The sequence below is a fragment of the Caloenas nicobarica genome, chromosome 1, assembly GCF_036013445.1.
Source record: "Caloenas nicobarica isolate bCalNic1 chromosome 1, bCalNic1.hap1, whole genome shotgun sequence".
In the NCBI taxonomy this organism is placed as follows: Eukaryota; Metazoa; Chordata; class Aves; order Columbiformes; family Columbidae; genus Caloenas; species Caloenas nicobarica.
In genome coordinates, this window is record NC_088245.1 from 71,915,167 (window position 1) to 71,939,325 (window position 24,159).

The following is a 24,159-nucleotide window of genomic DNA, read 5'->3' on the forward strand; positions in this document are numbered from 1 at the left end:
ATCTCCTTTTCCAGCTGTATGGACAGGCTGTAGCCCTCTTCATCTGGAGCCTCTCAGGGGTGTGTGTGTAAGGGAAGCCATATTTATTTTTCCCTGACCATGCTGCTTTGACGGTTACTGATGGACAGGTATGAAACTATGAGAAAAATAAATCTGAAAAGCTGGTGAGCTACCTTTTAAAATCCTTTTAGGATCCCTATATTTGGGTTACTTTATGCAGCTTTCCTCTACCCTCAGTTCAGATGGCTTACTCTGCCTTGCAAAGTGAAACATTTGTGCCTTTTATTTGCCTGGTATTGATTTCTCAGAGTTGCATAAACCTCCAGAATAATCCATGTGGTTAGTGCTTCCTACCTAATGATTAAGGTCAGAGCCAGAGGTTCACAGAAGATCTAAAATCCTTAATGTCACTTCTACATACCCTTCTCAACAAGGCAATTTTTTTTTTTTTTAGATCATCTCCTCTGTCATATGAGGCCATAATACATTTATTGTGCAGCATTTTCCAAGGAAAAGAGGCAGAGCATTTTCACCAAGAAAACTCTAGAAGCCACTTGAAAAGTGACTCAGTGCAGCTGCCTGAGAAAGGAGGCCCCAAAAACATCTACAGTAAAGCTCTTGGTCTTCAGAAAAGTGACTTCTGAGAGGCAGACTTGTCAGCTGAACCTACATTGTACTGAGAAATAGGTCTCACCTGTAGCTTAGAGATTTCCTAGCTCTAAAGCCTGCCTTTATTACTTCTGCTGCACCCTTAGTCCTTGCCAACCCAGGTGAGAAAACACGAACCAGAAAATGAATCAACAAGGCTCTTGCACAGATTTTCTGTTAGCTTCTGGTTCCCTTTAAAGTCCTGATGTAGGCAGTAAATGCCCAGGTCTGGCAAAACAAGAGTGCTTTCCCACCTGTGCACAGCTGTGTACCACCCAGCTGCAAGGGTGAGGTTGATGGCAACGTCTACTGGAATCATATCTGCCACGGCTTCGTTGTTGGCGATGACAGTCCGCAGAATCCCTTTGCCTGCCTGTGGGACAAAGGAAAACCGTCACTGATGTAAGGCCATGGTAAGATTTCATTGTCTGGGATTGAGGACAGACTGTCACATTAGCACTTTTCAAGCCTGGCACCTGCTGCAGAAGATTATTTGGTTTCCGTGAAAACAAAGATCGACCTCATGTGGATCCCACTGTTCTGCATTTTCATAGGAAGTCTGAAACATGCTGTCATCTGTGCCATGTATAAGAAAAGCTGTGATTCTTATTTAACTCAACCTGTAAGAAATACCTTAGGAAAGAAATATATTTGAATTTACTGAAATAAAATTCCCAATGATACCTGAAGTTACATTTTCTTAAATGACACAGGCAGACAGAGGTCTCAGTGTCCCTCAGAGGCAGTAGCCACTTTGGAAATGACACCAATGGGCTTTTCAAAAAGTTTACTCCTTTTCCTTTGGAAGTATTCACACCCTCTTCCTTTCCAAATCTGTGTCTGTTAAGCACAAAGATACAGTCAAGACACAGCCCCTGCCTTGAAGAGTTCACCACCCAACAAAGCTCAGGAAATGAATGAGTGAAAATACAAAGTACTGACAGCCAAAGAAAAGAGTTAGGCAAGAGCAGGAAATTTTAATTTTGCTCTGGCTGAAAGTGCATTTGTCAGGGAGTCAGGATCCCCAATATATATATATATTTAACTGGAATACTTATCAAGGGTTTTTCCAGATGACCTATTAGTCCTTGAAAGTTCCACAGGAGAGACATAGCGACAACACAGCAGACTGAATCAGAAAGGGCAATTCAGTAATATAGAAATTTGGAGGTGAAATGGGGTGAAGGAACTTCACCTAGTGTGTCAGGTATGAGGGCAGAACAGAGTCAATAAGAAAAGAAACCCCCAGTGGCAGAGTCAAAGTTGCAATAGAGTTATCCAACATGTAAGAAATAAAATGCAATGAACTTTAGTTTGATGTAGAAGCAGAGGACCCAGTGAAAGCTGGAAGGATAAAAGCACTGGTGAAGCAAGGAAGGAAAAAAGCTGTTATAATTTAAATACATGTAAAACCAGAGGAAAGGACTGGGTGAAGGGGCAAAGGAATGTGCTCTACAGATCCATGAATATTTAAAAGTTAGGGCAAACGAAATGTTATAGCATTTCTTCTTTTCTTCCAACCTGAGACTCCCATTTCATGATGAAACACCTCTCCAGGTGTGAAAGATGGAATTTATTACAACAACCAGACAGGAAGTGCCTAGTTGTGCAAAAACCCTTGCAGGGGGGTCTTGCAGGGGAAGTCTGGGGAGAAGAAAGATGTGCTAAAAAAGCATTTAAGACTTGATATGAACTTGTAAAGCACATGCCATTGTCTGTTGGTCCTTGGTGGATTTTAAGGGACAAATCATCCCCTGTTTGTGAGGTTAACTCTGGGGTTTTTTTGTTTGTTTGTTTATTTGTTTTGTTCTGTCTCTCTCTCTCCTTTCTCCTATAATCAGATGGTTTGTTACATTTCGCAGCTTGCAAGTAACCAAACACCAATTATAACCAATTTAATTTTCATCAGCTAAGTCTCCTGAGCAGTCGCATCTCATCCTTGATGCAGCTGGCAGAGGGATCATAGAGAGAGACTCAGACACAGGGAGCCACGTTCAACTTCCCCACAGGTCTCCAAGCATCCTCCTCAAACCCATGGCATACAGTTCCCCTCGGCTGTCCTAAGCTGAACTACAGCTACGCTTAGACATTAAAACCTTAACCTGCAACATGACTATGATTTTTTTTTTCTATTCTTCCTACTCCTGATTTTTCAAGGGAAAAATAGCAAAAAGAACCAAAGCAGCAAATCAAGCTCAGCTATGAATTTTCCACTGCTGCGAACACATGCCCACTAGAGACCACCGTGTGACCAGCTATCACATTTTCACAGGTACACTAAAGGCCTGTTTGAGGTCTTCAAAACTGGGAAGTTTTGATGGATCTGCTGCAAACATGCCTGTATTTAGAGCAGCATGTGATGGTCATATAAACATGGATAAATTAGACATTTCATATATTGTGTATTTAATAAAGACTTCAGGTTTAAATGTTTTAAGTTATTTTTTACACTGGAAATGGTTTAGTACTTCTTTATCAGGTATGGCTTGATTTCTGTTTATGGTTGCTGACATTTTTCTCTTTAGTGAAACAGAAGCTACTGTAGCTGAAGCCTCCAAAATAATTTCCCGGTCTGAGTTTGATGCTTCTGGACAGCATTCCAGCTGAAGCCCTTTGGGGCCAGCTACTGCACAGAATATATATTAAACCACAGTTCTGCCCTGCAGCTTCACTGCCTTGCAGGGAAGAAGGTCTTTACATGTAATACGGAACGGCAAGACGAAATGCTTCAATTACAGTCCAACGGAAACATAATTAATTTCATTTTGTTTTTCAGTCAACAAAGCTTCTACCCACAGTAGCTGGAGCAACTGTACGCAAAAGAAACTTAATTAGACTATCAAGAATAACTTGAACTCCCATATTTCATGAATATTTAAAAGAAATATATCTATTTGTGGAACGAAATAACCAGACTCAAATATTGCAATGATGACTGAGGAAAAAACAAAACAAAACAACAAACAAACAAAAAACCCACAACAACTTGCAAGGTTTAGAGTTCTGATTCTGCCCAGATGATCTCAAAAATCATCTGAACCAAATCTGAATATGGAGGTTGTTCTCCATATAGGATGAACTTAGGTTAGAAGTGGTAACTGAGTATTTTAGCATGAGGGGGAATTTAAAAAAATACACAAACGCCAAAATACTTCCCTTTTGCTTTTTCCATCCTTAATTGAGGCTAATAAAGTTACTTGACTAATAATAAATACACTTTGAAATACAGATGGCTGAGACAGCTGGTTGTAATCACACAACATTCAGGTAATCAAACTAACATGTAACTCACATGCTGAAGGGTTAATTTTCAGCTACCAAATGGGATTTACCAGTTCACCATATCCAAGCATATTAATCCAAACCACGTATTTATTTTTCTTCCCCCCCTCAGAAGAAGTCTATTGGGCTTCCTGATAATAAACACCTTTCACTTCCAGAAAACTAGTACCAGTCCAACTAGGCTCAGCAGCAACTGCAGGTGGTACAAGACAAATACTCTCTGTCAGCACTGTCAATCCCCTCATCACTTTTCCACATTGCGGAGTCTCTGCTCCTGGCCGATGCCAGCCAACATCACTGCCTATGGGGCCAAAGAGCCATTGGACACAGACAATAACCTCATCTCTAAACCTTGCACCTACTCTCATTGCTCTTTGTCCTTTTTCTTAGTTAAGTCTTGGTATAGTTACATATCATCATATTTCATCACTAAAGAGCTCAGTGCAGATTACGCAAATTTTTTTCTGTCTTTATTTCCTGTATTGAAGGACCTCAGAGCTTCAATCCTGAACCAAAAATTACCATCTCTATTTCAAAACTATTTCAGTACAAGTCAAAGCTTTTACATACAAGGGAAGGGAAGTTATTTACTACAGTGACCCCAGAATCTCAAAATCTTTACTTTCCATAGAGTTAATTTTGAGATAAAGATACAGGCTGGCATCTGTGTGTGAAACCTGGCCTGAGCGAAACCACCACTAGATTTGCTGTTGCATCCAGTAAGGCTAGAAATTTCTTGCATTGAAGAATAGAAAATAGTTAATGGTATGAGTGGCAAAGGATAAGCATATAAAATACCTGCATGATCTAGTGTAAGTTCCTAAAGTGGACACTATTAAAGAAAGACAGGTATATGGGCAAAATTTCCAAATACTTAACTGTTAGGTGTTTTTCACTTGTTGACAGATTAAAAGAAAATAAAAAGGAGGGGAAAAAATGCATTTTAAATGACAAAAGATTTGATTGGCATGTTTTTATATGGCTGAAAGCATATGAATTTGGCCTGTGTTTCATAGCATGTGATACACATGTGATGGTAATTTGTTACTTAGGTAATACCCTTGTGGGGAATAAAGAGCAATGCAATAGAACTTTTTTGTAGAACATCTTTCTTGCAAACCAACTCTAGAAAAATTTTTGTGACAGACATCTTTAACGCTCAAAAGTAATAATAAAAAAAATCAAAACTCACAGATATTATTGCAAAAGTTACAACCTGTCAAATGAAAATGTAAGGAGTGGATCTGCAAAATTAAGGAACTGCAAAACCTTTCTTTTTTGTGATGACAAGACGTCATGAAAGAACACAGAAAACAGCATAAGATACTGGGAGTAGAGCAGAGCAGCAGTACGACCTTCATGAGCAGTCAGCAATGAGTAAAGGGCTGATAGTGATTTTTAAGAAACTGTGACATGAATAGGAGCTAATAACACTTTGTGAACACAAATGATGCTTTTGAGGGCTTTTGAATGTCTCTAGACTGCGGAACTGAGGTTTCAGATAAAAGCATTAGCTAGGATTTCAGAAGTAACTGTAACAGTTTCTATTTATGCGCTACTTCAGGTATAAATGAGCTTTTTTACCAAATGATATTTGGATTGTATTCTGCTCTCATATGATTGTAGACTACTAATCCTTTCATACACTGCATTGGACTGATTACAATATAGGTTTTAAAAAATAATCAAGTTGGACAAATCATACATGAACAAAAATATCTGCCCGTAGCTATATAGAATATGCATTGACAAATAGACCTAAGGCAGTGATTTTAGTTCAGAAAAAGAAAATATAACCCAGGAGAAAAGGTATGCAACTTTACTGTTTTCACGTGTTAAATTGTAATGATTGCTTCATACTATAGGGAATATTTTATCAAGTTATTCATTATTTATCGTATGTTTTTTTTTCTCGCTATTTTGCACAGCAGTTATTTACACCAGTGTTAAGTAAGAAAGTAAGTGTTAAGTAAGAAAGCAATTGCAACAGAGACTCAGAATCTTTGTTATTGTGGAGTGGTCACAAACTGTAGCAGTGTACTTAGCAACAATACATATGAAAGTAATTGAAAGGAAAAATAATGTTGCCTTTTGTTGATGATATGGTAATCAACGTTAAGTTGTAAGTAATCAAAATTAAGTTCTAAGATTCAAGCTTTGACATCTGTGAATTATCCTAGTTCCCAAGATGAATCTTTTGCCCTTCTTATGAAAATTTGGCCAAATTTGTCCACAATTTTAGAGTTTTTTCGGTTTATAGAAACTGCAATTCACATCTAGTGAACCAGCAACATCAATACTCTTTCAATGTCCTTTTTTGAGTGCAGCATAAATAGACAGTCTTTAGGGGTCTGCAGGCATATAAACGTAACACAAGCATCTGACATCTTTCTACCAGATTCAGAAAATTACTATGATCATTTTCTGCACACAATTTCTAAGTGGAGCTGTAGAGTAACTTTATAATTGCTATTTTAATAATTCTAACTCTGCTTTAAGGGACACATAAATAGACATAGACATACCGCAACAAATATTCCACTTGTCCCATTGAAGCTGTCAATCCAACCCTGCGAAAAAAGAGGAATGATTACTATTTCTTTCAGTGACATGTTTCTTACCCGGGGTTTGGAATGGTGAAAGGCCTGTGATGCTGTGGTGTAGACAAAGAGGTAATGAGACACCAGTTAAGGTGGATGCCAGCCTATCTGGGACACATGCCAGGAAGCTAACCAGTACGAAGTACCTAATTGATTTTAAATAGGGGGTGCATTGTATGATACCTTATTCAGTCTGCAACTTGCCCATCAACAACAGAATCTAATTTTGTCTTTAGAAACCACTTATTTCTTGTAATAACTTGACTACAGGAATAAACTCTGGCTTTAAACACTACAGTGTCTTAGTGCTGTCACACTTGCTGAAAACAAGTCAGTGTGTTATATACCCTCTAACGTACAACACGCAGATGCCACTGAGAGTGATTTGGTTACTCCAGCTAATTTCTAAGGCAAGGAATTAAAAAAACAAGCAAAAAACCCCCCACAAAAACAAAACAAAAACAACCAACCAACCAACAAACCACTCCACTTTTGAATCCCATCCTACTTCAGGTCAGGGAAACTGCCACTTATGGGAAATGGAGTTAAGAGCAGTGAAGAGTTGTCAGACCTGAAACAAGTTATGACACCTAACAGAGTTCACACTGTCTTTCCAGGATGGGGAGCTTGGCCCAGAGTCTCAGCTCTATCTCAGCCATCTTTGGCACACTTGAAGTTGCATGAAAGCCAGAGGTGACTTTATGTTGCCTTTCCAATTTGGCTGCAATGTTAGGGCACATTATTCCCACAAGTATATTTAGCTTAGTGAATTATTTCAGTCCAAAAGTCCAGGTGCATTTAATTACTGCATGACAGACATTTGTATCTGCAACGGCCCACACAAGTGTGAATCTAGTCAACACAACAACTACCAACATGGGACAAAGATACTACGTAACTGCACACGACATTATCGAATGCTTTCAAGGACCATGTGAAGTCTAGGGTCCTTATCAGGATCTCATTGACAGGCTGACTAGACCATGGAAAGGCTTGAACCAGAATGCATCAGGACTGTGACCAAGTCTCAGACCTTGTGTTTCCCCAGCTAGTCCAGAAACTCCCCTGCGTGTCTGCCTGGGCACAATCCTCTGCCTGTAAGGGTGTCGGTTGCAAGTCCAGCGTTTCACAACATTGTTATCCCAGCTTTTCTTATTATTGCTTAAATATGTTGTTTTCACTTGCAGGCAAGAGTCTTTCCTGAGGATGGCTTGCTGTTCTACTCTAGTAGAGGTCTTCTACCTCTTGCACATGCTTTCCTGTTAACTAGAGAGCTTGTTTCCCAAGCAGACACTGCTACAAGCAGAAAGAGATTCCTGACAGTACTGCTGTATCAAAGGGCTCTCAGTAGGAAACTGCCATGTATTCATGCTTACTGGGAAAGGCTCATGCCAGCTAGCTCCCACGATGGATGGCCTGATGATAGCAATGTTCAAATTTCCTTTCTCTTGCTGAATCAGGTATTCTGACAAGGCTTTGGTGTAGGTATAAGTGTTGGGCCAGTCCCCGAGCAGCTTGGGTGTGATGTCTTGAATGATAGATTCATCCAACCACCTACAGGAAACAAGGAGAATGTCATTATCTGCCATGCAAAGAGAGAAAAGACTGAGGCAAGAAAGACCAGTGAGACAAGAATCCTCACCTGAAACAAATGATAAGCAAGTCACAGTCATTTAAGACAGAGCAGGGAGCAACTAGTTTGGATTTAGAACAGCTCTGTGGGAAAAAGGTTACTTTTATTTCCAAAATGCAAAATAACCGCGGCGAGCTTTATGCTATGATGCCCAGCTCAACTTCAGCTGTCTATGCGATCTCATTGTTGGACTCTATGATCTTAAAACTCTTTTCTAACCAAAACAATATGATTCTAAGGAATCACTTGTGTGTTTTATGCTTCACTGCAATCTGTAATGTAGGTATAGCTGTGGTCTGCAGTCTGATGGAGCTTTCCAACAGCACTCTCAGTAGGTAGCACTCACTCTTAGCCAACATACACCCTGTGTACTCCCTAGTACACTCCAGGAGATTCTTGGTAACTGAGTTACTCAGTTACTGAGTCGAGTAGCATTGCAAAAGTCTCAAAACCCAGAACAACGTGATACAGAGGTATTATTTAAGTAGCACTATTTTCAATGTTAGATGCCCCTTCCTACTAGTTTTCCCACTGGCTTGTTCACATAGAAAATTAGGAAACTGTCAGTGCTACCTGCTAAACACAAAAGAACCTCATACCAAAACTAACCAAACAAACCAATCCCACCAAGTTCATGTCTGGTTTTTTTTTGTTTGTTTGTTTTGGTTTTTTTAAAGATATTTCGATGTCTAATCCATCAGAAGTAGTTATGCCTATACCTTTTAAAAAAATGGCCCTTACCACTGTGGTGCTGCAGAGGGCCCAAGGCTCAAAGGCTTTCCCCTGGCACACCATCAAGTCTTCACTGGTCATGCCAGCATTTGGGTCTAAAGGACAGGAACTGGCTGTACTTCCAGAGCCCTTGCACATTGCTGCCAATCCCCGACAGGCTTTCAGCAGTCTGGTGTTACACCACGGAATCAAAGATTACCTCCCATAATCCAATTTGTAATTAAGTCAATGGTCTTATAGTTCAGACTGAACGGGTGTGCTCTTCCCAGGAATATTGTGAGGATATTCTTTCCTGTGGATCCTCACTTCACCCGTCTTTATCTTGAATTTCAGGTCAAGGGGAGAGGAACAAGGTGGAGAATGTCTCACCTGGAGAATTACTTGATCATATCAACTTAAATGTGCAAACACCTAATGGCTCTCTTTAGACACAGGCGGAAATATTACAGGAAAGCTGTTGTATAAGAAAACATTGATTCACTGAAACTGCCAAACAGTTCTCAGGGGAAGGTTGAATTCAGGGAATCTCTCAGTTTTGGAACAAGCTAAAAAGAATCCAACATTTTTTAGTATATAGGAATTAATTTTTTTAATTAAGAAAAGCCTTATGCAGGCACAAATACCTTCCTTTGCAATCCTAGTCCCATGCTTCAGAACCATAGCAGGAAAATTGTTTAAGCATAAAATATGAAGTTGAACGACACAGAGGCTATGCACAGCACACTATATGGACTTAATCTGTGAAGCCTGTGTAGGCAGCCATTGAACCCAGCCTCCTCAGGGTCTCAGCTAAATTGCCATTGCTTGAGTCTGTCAAGTAATAAATTACCAGGCTACCAAAAGGGGATGTCTATTTCTGTGGCATCTAGGGGAAGACAAGGTTCATTTGGGAACCCAGATTCAGTTACTTACAAGTCTCTTTTCCCTCATCCTCTCTCTCTTTTTTTTTTTTTTTTTTTTTAAAAAAGCTGGGGGAGGATGGTGCTTACAGGTTAGCATTTCTCACAAAGCAGAGACAGGTGTAGAAGTATAAGAAACAGCAATTTGTCCTCGTCCTTCCAGGCAGGCCTGTGCATTACTTTAAGTGGTCATAAAGAGCACCAAGACCATGATCGTGCCTGTCTCAAGGGTACCATGCCACCAGGTGATTTGATCTACCAGCATTACCATCACTGGAGCACCGAGCTGACAGTTCAGTGAGGCGAACTGTTCCTACTCCTCTGCGACCTACTTTGAAGATTTTTAAATGCTAAATCACAAAGCTACTGCTTTTGCTCACTGCTGCAATTGCCCTGTAGAAACAAGAGATGCAAATTAAACAATTAGTAACCTCTTCTTTCACCACATATATGCACGATGTTACTCTACCTTAGGAAAACATAACTTTCTGTGTTAATCACTCTGCATTAATAAGACACTTGAGTTCTTGTAAGTGATGACGAATCTGCATTTTCTGCAATAATGAAAACAGTTCTGCTTCAGCCCACACTTCACTGTGCCCTGTGCTCCTTACCTCAGCACACCCTTCAAAGCCGATTTCCCTCAGCTTTAGATTAAGGCAAACCTTGCTTGATGTGGCAGATGATACGTTTCCTCTATTAGCCTGGCAGCACTCATACGTGTGACTTTTAGTTTACACAGATTAAGCCTAAGGCTTTACTTGCAGGTTAAATATCAAAATATTGGAAAGCAGGGTTATAACAGGAAGATAAGAACATAAAATGAAACAGCTGGAAGTCCTACTTGGGATTTCAGCTGAGCAAGGAATCTTAAGCATATATCAAGTGCATGGCCAAAAGCATCATTAAATGGGTCTGTTACTGCATCCAGTTGTGCCATCATACCTCTTAATGCACTTGCAGAAGAACACTTTAAGACAAGGATTGTTTGTGAAGGGAAGCTTTTACAGCTGGCTCATGCAAAACATGGCCTGTATTTCTTCTGCTTTTTAGAAAGGGGTTTATGTTTCCTTGTCTGCTCCCCTGCCGCCCCGCCCCCTGCTTTTTGATTGAAGGTAATATTCTGATATCTGTTAATCTCCTTTCTCTGAAATCTTTGGTACTCAGATATCCACATATTATTTCTTCCACTTACATGGTGAATAATAAAAGGTGCATCTCTCCTGTCTCCTTCCAACTTTTCTTTGTTTTTTCTCTCTCTCTCCCTTCAAGAAATCCCACACCCTTTACCATCTCTCAGAATTTTCTCCATTCCATTCTACATGTGTCATATCATCCCAGGGACTTTCCTCATCCTGCTCCTTCACATGCTCTGCAGCCCCCTGCCTGTCTTTCATATATTGCCTTTGATTTGCAGGATACTTTCTAAAGCAATGACCCTGGAGACAGTGATTTTCAACAAAGCCCACCTGATTTCAATGCCTTTGAAAGCAGTGGTTGTCTTTGCTGTGAGCAATTATAATGCTACCTGCAATCGCTGTAAAGAAACAGATGCTATCCTGGCTGAGAGCAGGCTGTGATTTCAGTTTCACTAAAGGTACTGGAAGGTGGTGAACTTCTGGAGTATGTGGCAGAGGAAAAACAGAAAAACAAATTGAAAAATGTAGTAAAAAAGCAAGAAAACCCATCTCTAATTAAGTGACTAAGAAACAACAACCAAACACAGCATCAAGATAAACTCATCAAAGAACACATCTGAAAGCCCATTCTCTGTCACTCAACCTTTCTTTCAAACTCTTCACTGCACATATAAACTTTGATAAATAAATTCTTAGTGTCTTATATGAAGCAGCTGAAGTAGCAACCCCTGAGGTAGTTTTGCACCTGGCATTTTTCGAATTAGCATTCAGTCCTTTGCTGGAGTCTCTTCTATCTGAGCCATCGACACTAATTGTTTCCAAAGTTGCAAGTGATAGTAAGCTTTTTGGGGCAGTGAAATGTAATGTTCATAGAATCATAGAATGGTTTGGGTTGGAAGGGACCTTCAAAGGTCATCTAGTGCAACCCCCCTGTGATGTACAAGGACATCTTCAACTAGATCACGTTGCTCAGAGCCCCATCCAACCTCACCTTGAAAGTCTCCAGGGATGGGGCATCTACCACCTTTCTGGGCAACCTGTTCCAGTGTTTCATCACCCTCATTGTAAAAAATGTCCTCCTTATATCTAGTCTAAATCTACATCTAATCTAAATATTGATAGCAATGAACTCCAAAGGAATTGTAGATCTGAGTCAGTGGGCAAAAGGTGGTAGATTAGCTTCACTGTAAATAAAGGTAAGTTAATGCTTTTAGGGAAAAACAGTCTAACCTGGTTTTAGATGTTGCTGAACTCAGACCTGGCAGTTGTAGCTCAGCAAGAGCTCTTGGAAGCACAGCTGACAACTCTATAAAATCTACAAGTCAATGAGCAGCAGCAGTCAAAAAGTCAATGAAATATTGGACACCAGCAGGTACTGAGAAGAAGACCAATGTTGTCATTTTGAAGCTGTTTACATAGTGCCCGTACCTTGAGTACTGTATGCAGTTCTGTCTGGTCCCTGCATCTCAGGGGGAGAATGGAGGTAAGAAGAGGAAGAAGAAGGGCAACTAAGATCATCAAGACAGATCTGTTGCCATATGAGGAGACAGTAAAATTGCTGGGACCCTTCAGGCTGTAGAAAAGAAGGTCCAGGGTGAATGCAACTCAGAATTACAGAACTGCAGAGGCAGTGAACAGGGAATTACTGCAGATACTGCAATGCTGTAGGTATGAGACGCAACAAAACTACCAGCATGACAGTTTGAGTGAAAGAAAGTGCATCTTTATGCAGCAGTTAACAAGCTTCTGGATCTTGCTGTCGCAGGCGTTGCAAAGGCAGAGTACCAGGAAATTCAAAAAGGGAACGGATTGCAAAAACTATCCAGGCTGGTGTAGTTACCATAAATGACATTTCCCTTTTCCACTGTTGAGAGCAAGATATTGGGCCAGGCAGTCCATTGCTCTAACACACTAGGGCATTTCTTATGTTTTTATCACGCTCCACTTGCTAAATAAATGGTAAATGATAGATGACTACTAGCTGGAAGTAAATATATCCAAGAATATGAGCTACTGGAGAAATTCGAATAGAAAACATTGATTTGTACTAAATTTTCTGGAGTAGTGCTTAGTGAAATTACTTTAGACAAACGACTTTTTGAAATAAAAACTGAATGGTTCAGCTAGTGAACATTAATTCCTCTCATCTCCTAACACCCTAGATCAAGGAGAAGGGAGATTTTTACAGCAGCTCTTTGTGTTACTGGTTCACAGATCAGTTGTTTATGTCACACAAGTGGAATACCACTAGAAAATAAATGAAAACAAAGTTATAGCTGTGGGAAAATTTGTCCCAGGGGAAGGTCTGTAGGGGCCTAAGAATTTTATTATTCTTTCTAATTATTCTCCATTTTGGTAAATTCAATTAAACAAGCCCTTTTGTTGTTCCCTCGAAGTCCTGGATTCTCACACTGAACTATTTCTGAAACAGCCAGTTTCTGACTCATCCCCGTATAACTCCATATAATACCCCAGGACTGTTGAAATAAATGGAAATAATGTTGGGAAACTGAAGAGATAAAGAAATTTATATAAGGTATATGAAAAATTTTAGTTCTTACTAAGGTAGAAACAGAACTGAATCTTACAGAAAGAAGCATCGGAACTTCATTCCTGATAGCAAACACTCGTGTGTAGCTTAATCAATGCTGCACTCTCATGAAATCAAACAGTCGTCTTCAAAATGGTGCATGGAAAAATTTAGAGGCAGCTGAAATCACAGGGTTATTAAGTGTGGTTTATGTTATTTTCTAATACTTTTATATTTGGAAAAGCATTGTTAAGCTCAACCAAATGTTTATAAAGCATGATTTCAGCAGGTCTCCATATGGACTGCCTCCAAAGCAGTGTCTCTATTTCTTCTGTTTTCATAAAAACTTCAGTAAAGCTAGTATCAAGATAAAATCCAGAAAGGATAGAATTACTGGATGACATTCTGTAGATAGCACCCCTCAAAACCACGTAGAATGAAATCTCTTTCTCCCCTCGGTCTCACTCTCATGGCCAGCAGTTCTTGCTGGCGCAGATGTGTGCAGACAAGGCCATAGAACAATAACATCCACTATGAACAGAAATCCCACAGAAGAGGTTATGTGAACACTTTGGACAGCTTCTGCAGAATGAAGCAAAACCAACGTCGGAAGAGGCGATGCAGTTCCTACTTACTCTACTAAATCGAAGAGCTTCTTGGGTTCCGCTGGGGGTGGGTAGATGACTTCATCTATGCATTTCCGGACACAGTTTGCATAGGCGGTGGAAATGTGGATGAAGGCCTCGAGGTTCTGCATCTGCCGAGCCAGCTCCAGGAGCCGCTGCGTGCCCATTGCGTTTAGTTGCAGGGCATGTCTAAAGAGGGCAAGGGAAAGAAACAAAACACATTTCACTGGAAAGAATATATCAAAGCTGAGCATTATCCAAACCTCAAATAATCAAAAGGCAAGTAAGGGAAGAGGTCACAGCAGAGTAGGGAGCTTCAATGAAATGCAAGGGCTAAACCAGCTTTCAGAGTGATGCTGCTGTATTCGCCGTTCTGGCCACAGAATGTCTCCCAAATATTTTTACTCAGTTTGAAGGATCAGAGGTAACATTTAGTTAGCATCTCTACATCTGACATATTTGCTATCCCTTCTTGGAACAAGTATTTCCAACACACATAATCACTGAGGCACTATGGTTCCTATGGTCCCCATTCAACTTTCTCCTTAAGGGGCCACTGCTAAACCAAATACATGGTTTACATGAAGAGCAAAAGGTCCTTGGGCCCAGAAAAACAGATTCATACTGAAAGAAGACACAATCAGAGATAATAGCTTAAATTCCTAGGGAAATTGAGAAGAGGACTGATAAGCATAAGAGGAAAAGAATCCTGGTACCAAGGTTGACCTTGAAGCATCCAGCATAGCTAGAAGTTGTCCTAGAGACTATCTGCAGTGGATCTCAGTGAACAGACGATAAACTTCGTTGCACACTTCGTACTGGAAGAAAGACACTTTCCTGCACAGAAGGGAAGCAGCTAAGGAATATGCAATCTGTTGACCCTCGGAGTAGAAGCTCTCAACAACACGTACAAGGTTATTAATGATGCTATCAAGTATACACTAAAGAAACTAATTACACCAATGGTGAAGAGAAATTGTAAATAGTCCAGATGAATGAAAACAGAAGCTAAGAGTATGATTAATGCTTAGATCACAATATCTAAAGCCAGAGATGCTAATTTTTTTTAGCATGCTTCTATTAAAGAAAAGAATTTTCTATAGATTTCTACTTCCTTCTGCCCTTCTAGCATGTTGAATACTTTTGCTTTAACTTCCCCTCATATGAAAGTTACTCTTCTGTGCACATTTCTACTCGATTGTATCTCTTTTGACAGGGAATGAATAGAATGTACTCAGAATACAGGCCTAGCATGGATTTCTGATGAGATGTTCAGAGTTCCTTTAGCCTTCTAGGGGAATATCATCTAACTATGATGATTTGTTACGCTCTATTTTTCTATTTATATTAAAGCTGCATCTACTAATATTTCAATATATCACAGTTTCTCAGATTTCTGCCCTCAAGAGTTCCATCTGGAGAATTCCCTAACTGTGCTGTGTGTTGATGCCAAGAATTTATTTAGTTTCTCTGTTGCTGCTTTTCTAGTATCTTGATAGCACTGTTTTTGCACCTCCCTTACCTATCCGCTCTGCATATTCTGTGGTAGGCTTTGAACTTCTGCTGTGTTTAAAAAATATTTTTTTGTGTATGTGCTGTTAGCAATTTGCTGCTTAAAATTCTTATTCGAGCAGCAATATTGTACTTTCACATTTAACTTGTCAGGCCTTCTACCCATATGATATGTTTTATTATCCAGAGAGGAATAATTTTATCTTAAGAACTTCTCATACCTTGTTGTTTAATCATACTGGATTTTCCTTGTTCTGTTTGAGATATTTTGACGTATCACATGCAATCAGCCTTTAAATAGTTTCTATGCTGCCTGCAAGCAGATGACCATTTTAACTTTTTCTTTAAACTTCTTTTTAGCTACTTTCCTTATGGAAAACACAGTTTCCCTTTGATGTTACACGCCACTGCGATGTACTTTTATAGCATGTCCATTTGTTTATTGATTTAAGAACATTTATGGCTATTAATGCAGTGAAGTACTTTGCTACTTATGCCTTGAGCCAGGTTTTACACATGGCTCAACATTAAATCAAGACCTGCTTCCTTTCTGGTAGGTTCTCTAATCAGTTTTTGCAAAAAGAAATTTATGTTGAACACAGTGGATATCTATTAGCCTATGTATGAGCAAATGAAGACTGACATTAATAATTGTGTTTTCTCCTCTCATAGCTTTAGCATTTTTCAAAAAACTGTGAAGATCTGGCAATTCAGATCATCCAACTCTATCTGTTGACCTTTGTGATTTACTTAGAAGCACTTACACATCTAATTTTGGTTTAGTTGTTATTTTTGCTATTCTTTCTTAATGGAAAGCCTGCCTGGACAGGCACTCCCAAGGGAGCTCTTTCAGAAATTGAGCATTTATTTTAAACAGCTAATTACACCGAGTCCCTCGTATTTTAAATCTTATGATAGGCTATTTTCTTATGCAACATCTCACATCCCTCTTCAGTTACTCAGCAACAAAGAAAGGCCATTAACACTAGCTTTAGAGACAGACACAACACAGTTCCACTTCAAGCTGTCTCCAGCTAGTTCTGCCAAAACATCTCCCTCTTCACCTAAACGACACTTTTCCCTATCCCAATTTTAGGTCAGACTTAACTCCCTTACTATATTACAACCCAAGCTTGCAGTACTTCCTTCTGTTCCCATGGAAATCTGCCAGGATACTTCACTTTTGACGTGCATATGCACATGACATTTTCAGAGCATTGACATTGCACATTCAGCACAGAACCACATGTAGCATGAAAATGCGCATGGAGAATTATTACGGCAGCTATAGAAGTGGTGCACTGAAGGCTGTGTTATGGGCTGTTGCACATTCTGAATCACACTTAGCAAATACAGAAAGCAGGACATACTTCAGGGGTTCATCAAAGCGTACTGTTGCTGCACAGTGGAAGACAATATTGACCCGGGTCAGAAGCTCCTCCTCATCTTCAGCACTGATGGCCAGCTTGGGCTGAGTGAGTTCAGCATTAATAGGCTTAATCTTCTCGTGGAAATTAGGGCAATCTTCTCGGACCCTGTCAAAGACCTTGAAGCACAGAGAGAGAGATCAGGTACAGAATTAGGCTACAGAGATCACTTTGATTACTGGCTAGTCTGATTACATCAATCAATGAAATTGGCATGAAAGAGAATGCCTGGTTCTTTCAGAGAGGATGCACAGGTGAGATGGTAAAATAGTTATTAATTCACTTGTTCCCTCCCATGGGAAAACCTCACAGGAGAAACAGAACAAAAACATAGCAGGTAATGCATTGCCCTGAAGAGATGAATGAACCTTCCCTGCACCACTCATTTCCTGGGACAGCAACTGAAATTCCTGTATCTACACATCTCCTGCAACCACCCTCCAGGGATGCTTGCAGGACCATAATCGAAGCTAAAGAGGCAGGCAGAGTATGGAATGGGAAAGCCTGTGAAGCATCGGACTTAGGCAATTTTCTTGATGCTTCTACAAAGAACTTGGGGAGAGGAAGGGAGCAGGGCACATTCTGGCTCCTCTTCTTTCTCACGCTGCTCCTTGCCTACTGTCACTCTATTCCTGTCAGATGGGTCCTGTGGTGGAACTGCCTTTGAGATGGAAAGATGGGGAATCTCAATAACCCATACTGGGTAAGCTGCTGACTGCCACTAGCAATTTTGCATGACTGGACAAGTATGTAGCCAGTTGACCACTCAAGCTGTCTTCCAGCATTTTTTTCTATGTCTATGAACCACGGCTCTTTCCAATACATGTTTTCTGCCCAGTCTTCGGCAGAATGAAAGACTGTGCGTCTACCCACTAAAAAGATCTTTGCATTTCCATATATTGTTCTGTCTGATGACTTGTCTGAAACCAGCATCTTGCACCCTGCTTTGCCTAAGATCTGAGATAACAGGTACCCTGGACAGCAAGACAACTGCACACCAACCCTGAAAAGTGCCCATGTAAAAATGTCAGTTTCCTCAGTTCCCACTTTTACCCTGTGAGTAGCTCAGAGGTACTGATAACAGTCCAGCAGGTCTGGGTGCAGGTCTGCTTGTGCCACGAAAGCAGACACTTACTGCAGGTTCCACCTGGAGACCTTTTATTTGGTAAATCTCACAGGCAAAGAAGACGAAGCCTGAATTTCAAAACACTGTGTGAGTTTGCTGGGGAGGGATTTGAAAAAATCATCTTAAGTTTTAGAAGCATTCGATGTAAGGGTTTTGTATTGCTGGCCAGCATTATTACATCTGAGCAACATCAACCGAAATAATAGTAATGGTTAAGTCCAAAAAGCTTCTCCCTTTTGGGGGCAGGTGGTAACAAGAAGGGTAGAAAGAATAAATGTAATAGAGAGGCTGTGGGATCTGAAGAGGTATAATCTAGATTTCAAAGGATAACCACACCTCAAAGGTAACTAACCTACTGACAGGAATGACTAAGTACTGGGACAGATTGCTGGTAGATGTTCTGGGCCACCACCTTCGGACGCATTTGAGAACTGTCTAAATAAGCGTTGCCAGGAAAGTCAGGGAGTAGCTGAACCTGCCTTGGGGCAGGAGGATGGGGCAGCTGGCTTCTCAGGAGCTCTGTGGTTTTTGGATGTTTCCTCTACTCTGTATTTTACTCACCAGTAACACTGAGTTTGTAAATCTGTTTACTATCATGACCTCTTGTTTTCCTAGAGGCTGTTCTGTCTTTGATTTGCCCAGTGCTTACATAAGAGCGGAAATTGTGTGACATAAATCAAACATATTAAGAGAAAAACACATATGAAAGATTACATTGATACTACCAGCAATAGTTTCTTGTTTGATTAAGTGATTAGCATATTTCTGTTCATCTGACAACCAAATCTGGATAAACCTTGATGTTCTTAGAGATTAAGAAGTGATAAGAAAATAATCAGCCTTCCCCACTATGCTGCACACTCTGTACTTGACTTCATGTACTTTTCTTCAACACACAGCTGCGCATCCTTCATAGATCTGAAACTTGAGCAAGTTACCAAAAGTTAGCACATGAAAATGTTATTTCATTTCTCTCAATTGCATCCAACTACATGCATCTTTCAGCAATCTAGTATAGCCCAGAGAATGGATTTCTAGACAGAGAGAGCTAACTGTGGACAAAGACGATGAGAGACAGCTAGACTGTAGTAACTCAATTCCCAATAACTTATGTACAGAACTGGGTACTGCCAGCATTACTGTCTGTTAAAAGCTTGTCTTCTAACAAAAAGATGCTAGATTGGCTGTCCAAGAGATTGCACATGAGCAAACCCTGATGAGACACAAAATGGAAAGGTTTCTCAGAGAACCCGTGTAAGACCAAAGCTATCTTTCAAGAGTTTTAGGAACAATTCTGCATTTGTTTGTTCTGTTGCAGAGAGAGTGTAAAACTCCACCTAAAAAGAGTTAATTTATATTTGTTTTACTTTGGCATAAATAATGCAAGGGCAGAGAAAGAATGAATCAGCCCTTTCTCCATTTCAGTCATGGCATATAAAAAGAAAAGTAGTATTTTTGCAGTGCCAGCCTTGCTCAAACTTGGACAGCTATATTCTGCCTACATGTCATCTCCTCCTGACATTCCCACTGCAGGCAATGTCCTCTTCAGTTTCTGTGCCTACTGCTAGGTATTGCCTAGCACCACACGCCACTCAGCAGCTGTAGTTTTTCACTCCCTCTGATGATTCACTGCATTTCTCTAAAGGATGAAGGCAATTTCTAGAAGCAAGGTCACAAATCAGCATACTGCTTTGGAAGCCTTCTGGATCACAAGAACATTCAGTTCATCATCACCATTAAATCAGATAACAGGAGCAGCTGTTTAATCAAAGTCTGCTGCCGCTTTTATCACATCTGAAAATTTCAGAATTGTCAGTGCTTTACAGGAAAGTGCAAGAAGATTCCAAGACAAAACAAATGCAGCTTATTCTATACTGTTTCCTATAGCTCAAGGAGTGTTTCACGTAAAGATATTGATTCATCTGCAGGTAAACAATAATTGCATCTCTAAATTTTGACTAAGTCACCCACAACATATATAATAAAAGCCCAATAACTGCATAAGGCCTAAAGATTGTTCTGCCTTTCCTTTTTAGAAGCCATCTATCCATACAAAATATATTCAATGGATAGAAGTGGGCTGTGATGTTGTACTGTTGGAACCACATGAAGACTCTGGCCAAGTCAGCAACACCTCAAAAGTGATACATGAATTGCCACAGAATTATAGTGAAGAGAAAGGCAAGATGTTTGATTTCAAATTGATCAACCGTGTCCAATATTAATTAAACTAAAGGAAATCAGTAACAACATATCCTTCTTTCAGTGTCTTTTTGAGCATCCTAATGCATTCCAGGGGCAACACTGCTGCCTTGGCCAAAACAGAATAAATGAACCTAATAGCTGCTATTCCCATTTTAATCCTCAAAACAGGATGCAAGTTCTGCATAGGCTGTGCTGTCCCTCAACAGAGGTGAGAATTTCACTGTGAAATTTGCTGAATTTTTCTAATTTTATAATCAGGCAATTCTCATTTATAATAATAATCTTCTCATGCCTGTGATTTCAATTTACGTTGTCAAGCACTTATTATGAAAACAGGACATCTAGAATATCTCCCAACATTATATCTGAGTGTGTTTGATGGGCATCTCTTTCCCTATTCCTGCTCACTTAAGCTTAGACCTCCCTTCCCAAAGGGCATCTGTAACTCCCTGTTTTCTCTGTTCTTGCCTTAAAGCGTGTAGTAGTTCAGAGAGATTTCTGCCCATCAATCTTTCAATTAGATATTTTTCCATACCACAAAGACACAAAAACATCAAAGAAAGGGCAAATTGTGCATTGTTGGAACAGCAGAGCTGAAAAATAAAGGAACCACTGAACAATGTAAAATGCCAAAGGCTTGGCTTCTTCCTCGGGAGACATTTTCAGTGAAGCAAAGATGAAGTAATGAAAAATATAGTGCCTAAGCCATGGTCTACTTTAAAAAGAAACTTGCATGTATTTGGTCTTATAGCTGCCTTCCGAAGAAGTCTGGGTAGTCCTTCTTTTTTTGGATGTATCAGTCCTCACTCCTCAAAAAACAACTTATGTAAGAGGCACTATGCAGGATGGCATTTCACTGAGAAATGGAGAGAAAGCAGTTCTCCTGTTTACTTGGTGACATTATCTAATGCTATTTCTTGTGCTCTCCCCTGATGTGAAGGGTTCATCTTCCAAAGTGCTGAATAAACATGCCCCAGCAATGCAAGCCGTGGTGAAGGTGGGCTACTGCTCTTCATCACGTTATCGACAGTCTGTAACTTGCTGTGGCTCCTTTCTGCAACAAGCTGCCTCTTCAGCAGTAGCACACACAGCTCTGCCTCTGCCAGAACAGGGCCAAACGCTTTGGTGACTGACCCAGAAAAAATAAAGTTTTTAAGTGTGGCCTAGAAAGATAACTTTTTTTCTCTCCTGTGGTACAAAACCAACAGTCAATCAAGGCATTCAAATTACACCATTTTAACCAGATGTTGCCGACTTTTTTTCATAAGAGCAATACAAAATGGTCTTCTCTGGTGCAAAGTGAGGCCAGGTGTGTTTAATAGGAACTGGGATATCAGGCTTCTCTAGGAGGATTAGCAAAAGTTGGTATTATAACTTACATTGTAGTATGCACACTTCAAGGCATTACTGTATGAGAACAATTAAAATGGAGAAAAATAAACGAATTCCCACAAAATGCATCTCATATATGAGGAACTGCCAAGAAGATAAAGGTTGAGAGAGTTCAATTAAAAAATTTTTAAAAAAGGAAGAAAGCTTCCATCTTTTCAGATAAAGAAATTGGAGGGATTTATTAATGCAATTCAGGAGAATATAAACATGAATAATTGATTCTAAGCAAGACATAGGCCAATGGATAAAACTCTGTGACAACAATTCCTTTAAAGAACAAGGTGTTCATCAGGTGTGTGGAATAATTTAAAAAGTGAGGTGTTTGAAATCGCTCTTCTGAACAGATCGTTGGTGTATAAATGCTAGGGAACAGACTATATATAGATACACAGACTAATCCCCTGGCACTTATATCCATACTTCTGTGATTTCAATGGCAGTATCATAAATGGACATGAGCAACCAGCACAAATCCAAACTACTGAAGGTACCAAAGTCATCAAAATAACTCTTAAAAAAACCCCACTTGATCTCTGCAGTTTTATTCTGATGAAAGGGCTTATCCCAGTTGTGTTTGCCACTGATAAAATCCTCCAATACAGTCTTGAAGGAGGGAAGGTACCTAGCCACTTTTAGAATTGCCATTGTAGCAAATCTGAGAAATAATTGGGCAGCTTCTTGACATAAAGTAATTAGCCGGCAATTAATTTTCAGCCTGGTACATTTCCAGTTATAAGCATCAGGATTGCTCAGTCAAGAAATGTGTGAAAATGCAGCTCAGCCAGCATTAATGGGGATAGACCCTTTTTTCCCCTTTGTGTGCTCTCTGCCTCATTTCCTCTTTAGAAAGTTGCTTTTAACTGTGGTTCTTCTCAAGGCAAATAAAGCATAATTCATCTAATCAGTTAGAAAGCATGTAGCAGAGCGTTCCTCATTATAGGAAAACAAATGGCTTATGCTTCAATCTAGAGCTATTACTTTCCCCTGAATAGAGCTAATGTAGTGGAAATACAGTTACCCATGACCAACATCTAGTAAACAAAACAGCTGATTATTTAAAGATGTAGACTACAGAAACAAAGAGATGACAGACAGTAAATTTCAATATAGGTCAGCTAAGGCTAATATGTATAGCCAGCTACTTAGGATGTGGTTTCAAACAGCCAATTTCCTTGAAAATTGGCTGCTGACAAAGCCTGCTGTTTTCTAGCAACAATACTCGGGTTACGTGTCAGTTAATCTGGAACAGTAGAAGGATCTCTTTCAGAGTCAGCATTGTAGACAGAGGCAGAAGGGACTTGACAGACATGGAAAAGCTTTCTGTGGTCTCTAGTACCATCATATAGGTGGGTAGACAAGTCACAGACAGAATATGGAGCTTTTTTACATTCATCACAGACATTTCTTGTGCCCCTGTGTGGTATTTAGACAGATATCAATATCAGTATTTGATGGTACGCTTGACATTTTAAACGGGGGAAAAATTTAAGCGCAGGGAAGGAGGATGGTAAGACTTGGAGCTTTTCTTACAAGGAACCATTTAACTTCTTTTTTTCCCCATGCATTTTCCAGAACTGTTTTCTTCTCATCCCCCCTGCATAGCTTTGCGCCAATGTGGGCATAGGTGCAAGGGGAGTTAGTAGACAAAGGGCAGCAGGACCACTTCTCAATGACCCCGTCCATCTCCCCTTCTTCAATTCTGCCATGCAGAATTCCGTACTGATTACTTAGACAATCATTTTATGTACTTGGAAATGTTAATTAGTACAGTGATCCAGACATAGGATCTGAATCTGCTTTTCCATATCCATTGCTTAATTACAGATTTGATGTTTAACTGCCAGGTTTGCTTGGGCACCAGACAACTTCAGGAGTATTTGCTGAGTGCCCAAAGGCTAACCAGCCAGGACTAAAGGTTGTGCCAAACACAGAAGCCCACTTCTTGGAGATATTTAAAGAAATGACCAAAAATGAGTTTCCCATTTGAAAGTACCTAAAAAAAAAACCAGGTTGATTTTTTAGGAGTATACGTAGATTGGAGTACTTGGCAGCTAGACAGTGTGATCTCTAATGCATTCTCACTTATAATTACATTAAAACAAGTTATGTATCACAGGTGCAGAACTCTGAGGTTCCTCCCCTCTAAAAAGATAAGTTTCATGTATATAGTGATACAGATGATATGGAGTGGGGTTTTGGGGAAGTGTGTGTGTGTGGGTCACATGTAGGCAGCAGCTGCGAAGTATGTTTTCAGATAAGACTCCCTTTCACATGGAGCCTTAGTAGGGAGAGACGGGCCAGATACAGCTGCCCGCAGCTACACATCTGGCTGACCAGGTATGCCTGGCTCGTTAGATCACACAGAAGGAAAGAAGACACAGTGCAGCCCTGCAAATGAGTGAGATGCA

At 40.0% G+C, this 24,159-nt stretch overlaps 1 protein-coding gene across 1 annotated transcript in view; it reads right to left on the reverse strand.

Moving 5' to 3' along the window:
- The window catches only part of FAR2 (fatty acyl-CoA reductase 2), a 150,953-nt gene that overhangs the window by 21,582 nt on the left and 105,212 nt on the right, over positions 1-24,159 (reverse strand). The window contains exons 3-7 of the mRNA XM_065658393.1: positions 16,972-17,147; positions 14,099-14,278; positions 7,907-8,084; positions 6,456-6,500; positions 903-1,021 (exon numbers count right to left, since the gene is read on the reverse strand). Coding sequence (XP_065514465.1) covers positions 903-1,021; positions 6,456-6,500; positions 7,907-8,084; positions 14,099-14,278; positions 16,972-17,147 — 698 coding nt within the window. The remainder of the gene's footprint in view (positions 1-902; positions 1,022-6,455; positions 6,501-7,906; positions 8,085-14,098; positions 14,279-16,971; positions 17,148-24,159) is intronic.